Here is a 1,601-nt window from a genome sequence, read left to right as displayed (position 1 = left end):
ATTAATATGCTTGTATGATTAATAATGGTTTAAAACTGAAATATTACAATTGCATATTAGTTGTTTCTTAAACTAAATTCAATAAAGATTAACCAAGAATTCACATAGGAGTCATTCCCATTTGTTAAAGGTTCAATTAATTACTTCATTGAGAATTAATATTAGAAAAGTTTTGAGTGAAATAAAGATCCTTAGACTCTTAAAATTTTTAAGTGTCATTGAATCCAATTCACCTCCCCCTCTTGGATTGAGTTATTCTTTTCTATCACAAGTATGTTCTATACTCGCCTCTTATGAGAATCTTGTGTAACAAAAAGTTTTTCATCTATGATCAAGTTTAACGATCCTCTTGTTCTATGAGATATAAATATGATAGCTGTAGTGAAACATGATAAAGTCATGAAATGTATTGGATTGAGAGGCTCCGTCAAGGTGGTATCAAACAAAATTGTTAATAGAAAATTATTTGTAATAATTATCGTTGAAAATGATAATAATCGAGAAAAGAGAATATGAAAAGGTTGTTATTTTATTCAAAATAGGAGGATCCCTTTTAAGGGTAACAATTACGTAATTCATCATAAAGAGAAATAATTCAAAAATTGTAACAGTCATTGCACTAAAGCAATACTTATTAGCCAATTAAAACAAAGTTACAAAACATAAAAATATCAACAGACCCTCCCTTAAACTAATGTTTGCTAACATTCAGTTTAAAGGCTTCACAGAATTTAGCGTGCAGACCTCAAGAAACCTTCTGTGCTTCATGAATGACTCTCTCTTGAGTGGCTTGGTGAAAATATCAGCAACTTGATCTTCACTCTGACAATAAATCAATTTAATGGCCCCATCATTGCTTCTTCCATATAGTACTGGATGCTTTGAAAGTTTGATTGCTGAATTATTGTCACAAAATATCTTAGTAGCCCCATGTTGCTGGAATTTCAACTCTTCAAGGATTCTCCTTAACCATATGGCTTGACAAGCACAAGCAGTTGCTGCAAAAAATTCTGCTTCTGTGCTTGATAAAGTAACAATAGGTTGTTTTTTAGAGAACCAAGAGATAGCGCCTGTGCCAAGCATGAAAACACACCCCGAAGTACTCTTTCTATCATCTTGATCTCCTGCACAATCACTATCAGTGAACCCCAATAGATTAGACTTTTCACCTTTCTTGTAAAATAGTCCAAACTCTCTTGTTTCTTGCAAGTAACGAAGGATTCTTTCAGCAGCAAGTAAATGCATTTATGGAGGATTCTCCATGTACCTGCTAATCAAACTTACAGAATACATTATATCTGGTCTAGTTGCAGTTAGATACATTAAGCTTCCCACAATCTGTTTGTAAAGTGTACTGTTTATTTTTTTTCCTTCATGATCTTTGCATAACTTAAAACCACACTCAACTGGAGTGTTTGCAGAATTACAATCATGCATATGAAATCTTTTTAGAATTTCTCCCACATATTTCTTTTGAGAAAGAAAAATTCCACTTTCTAATTGCACTATTTCTATGCCAAGAAAGTAGTGCATCATGCCAAGATCAGTAATTTCAAATTCATTCATCATAGACTTCTTGAATTCATCAAACATGACAGTAC

The 1,601-nt window shown here is 32.4% G+C and overlaps 1 protein-coding gene across 1 annotated transcript; it reads right to left on the bottom strand.

Moving 5' to 3' along the window:
• Positions 1-708: 708 nt before the first annotated feature.
• LOC145955043 (secreted RxLR effector protein 161-like) lies at positions 709-1,245 on the bottom strand. The gene has a single exon (XM_083069740.1). It carries the CDS (start codon positions 1,243-1,245, stop codon positions 709-711), a length of 537 nt encoding a protein of 178 aa, XP_082925866.1.
• Between the last annotated feature and the right edge of the window lie 356 nt (positions 1,246-1,601).

Source organism: Cajanus cajan, chromosome 2 (genome assembly GCF_000230855.2).
Source record: "Cajanus cajan strain Asha chromosome 2, NIPB_CcT2T_4, whole genome shotgun sequence".
In the NCBI taxonomy this organism is placed as follows: Eukaryota; Viridiplantae; Streptophyta; class Magnoliopsida; order Fabales; family Fabaceae; genus Cajanus; species Cajanus cajan.
The sequence above is the reverse complement of the archived record's forward strand: the minus strand, read 5'-3'. Positions and strand labels throughout refer to the sequence as shown.

What these genes read in the sequence shown, in the direction of transcription:
- LOC145955043 (XM_083069740.1), bottom strand. Translation starts at nt 1,245, where the DNA reads ATGCATTTACTTGCTGCTGAAAGAATCCTTCGTTACTTGCAAGAAACA.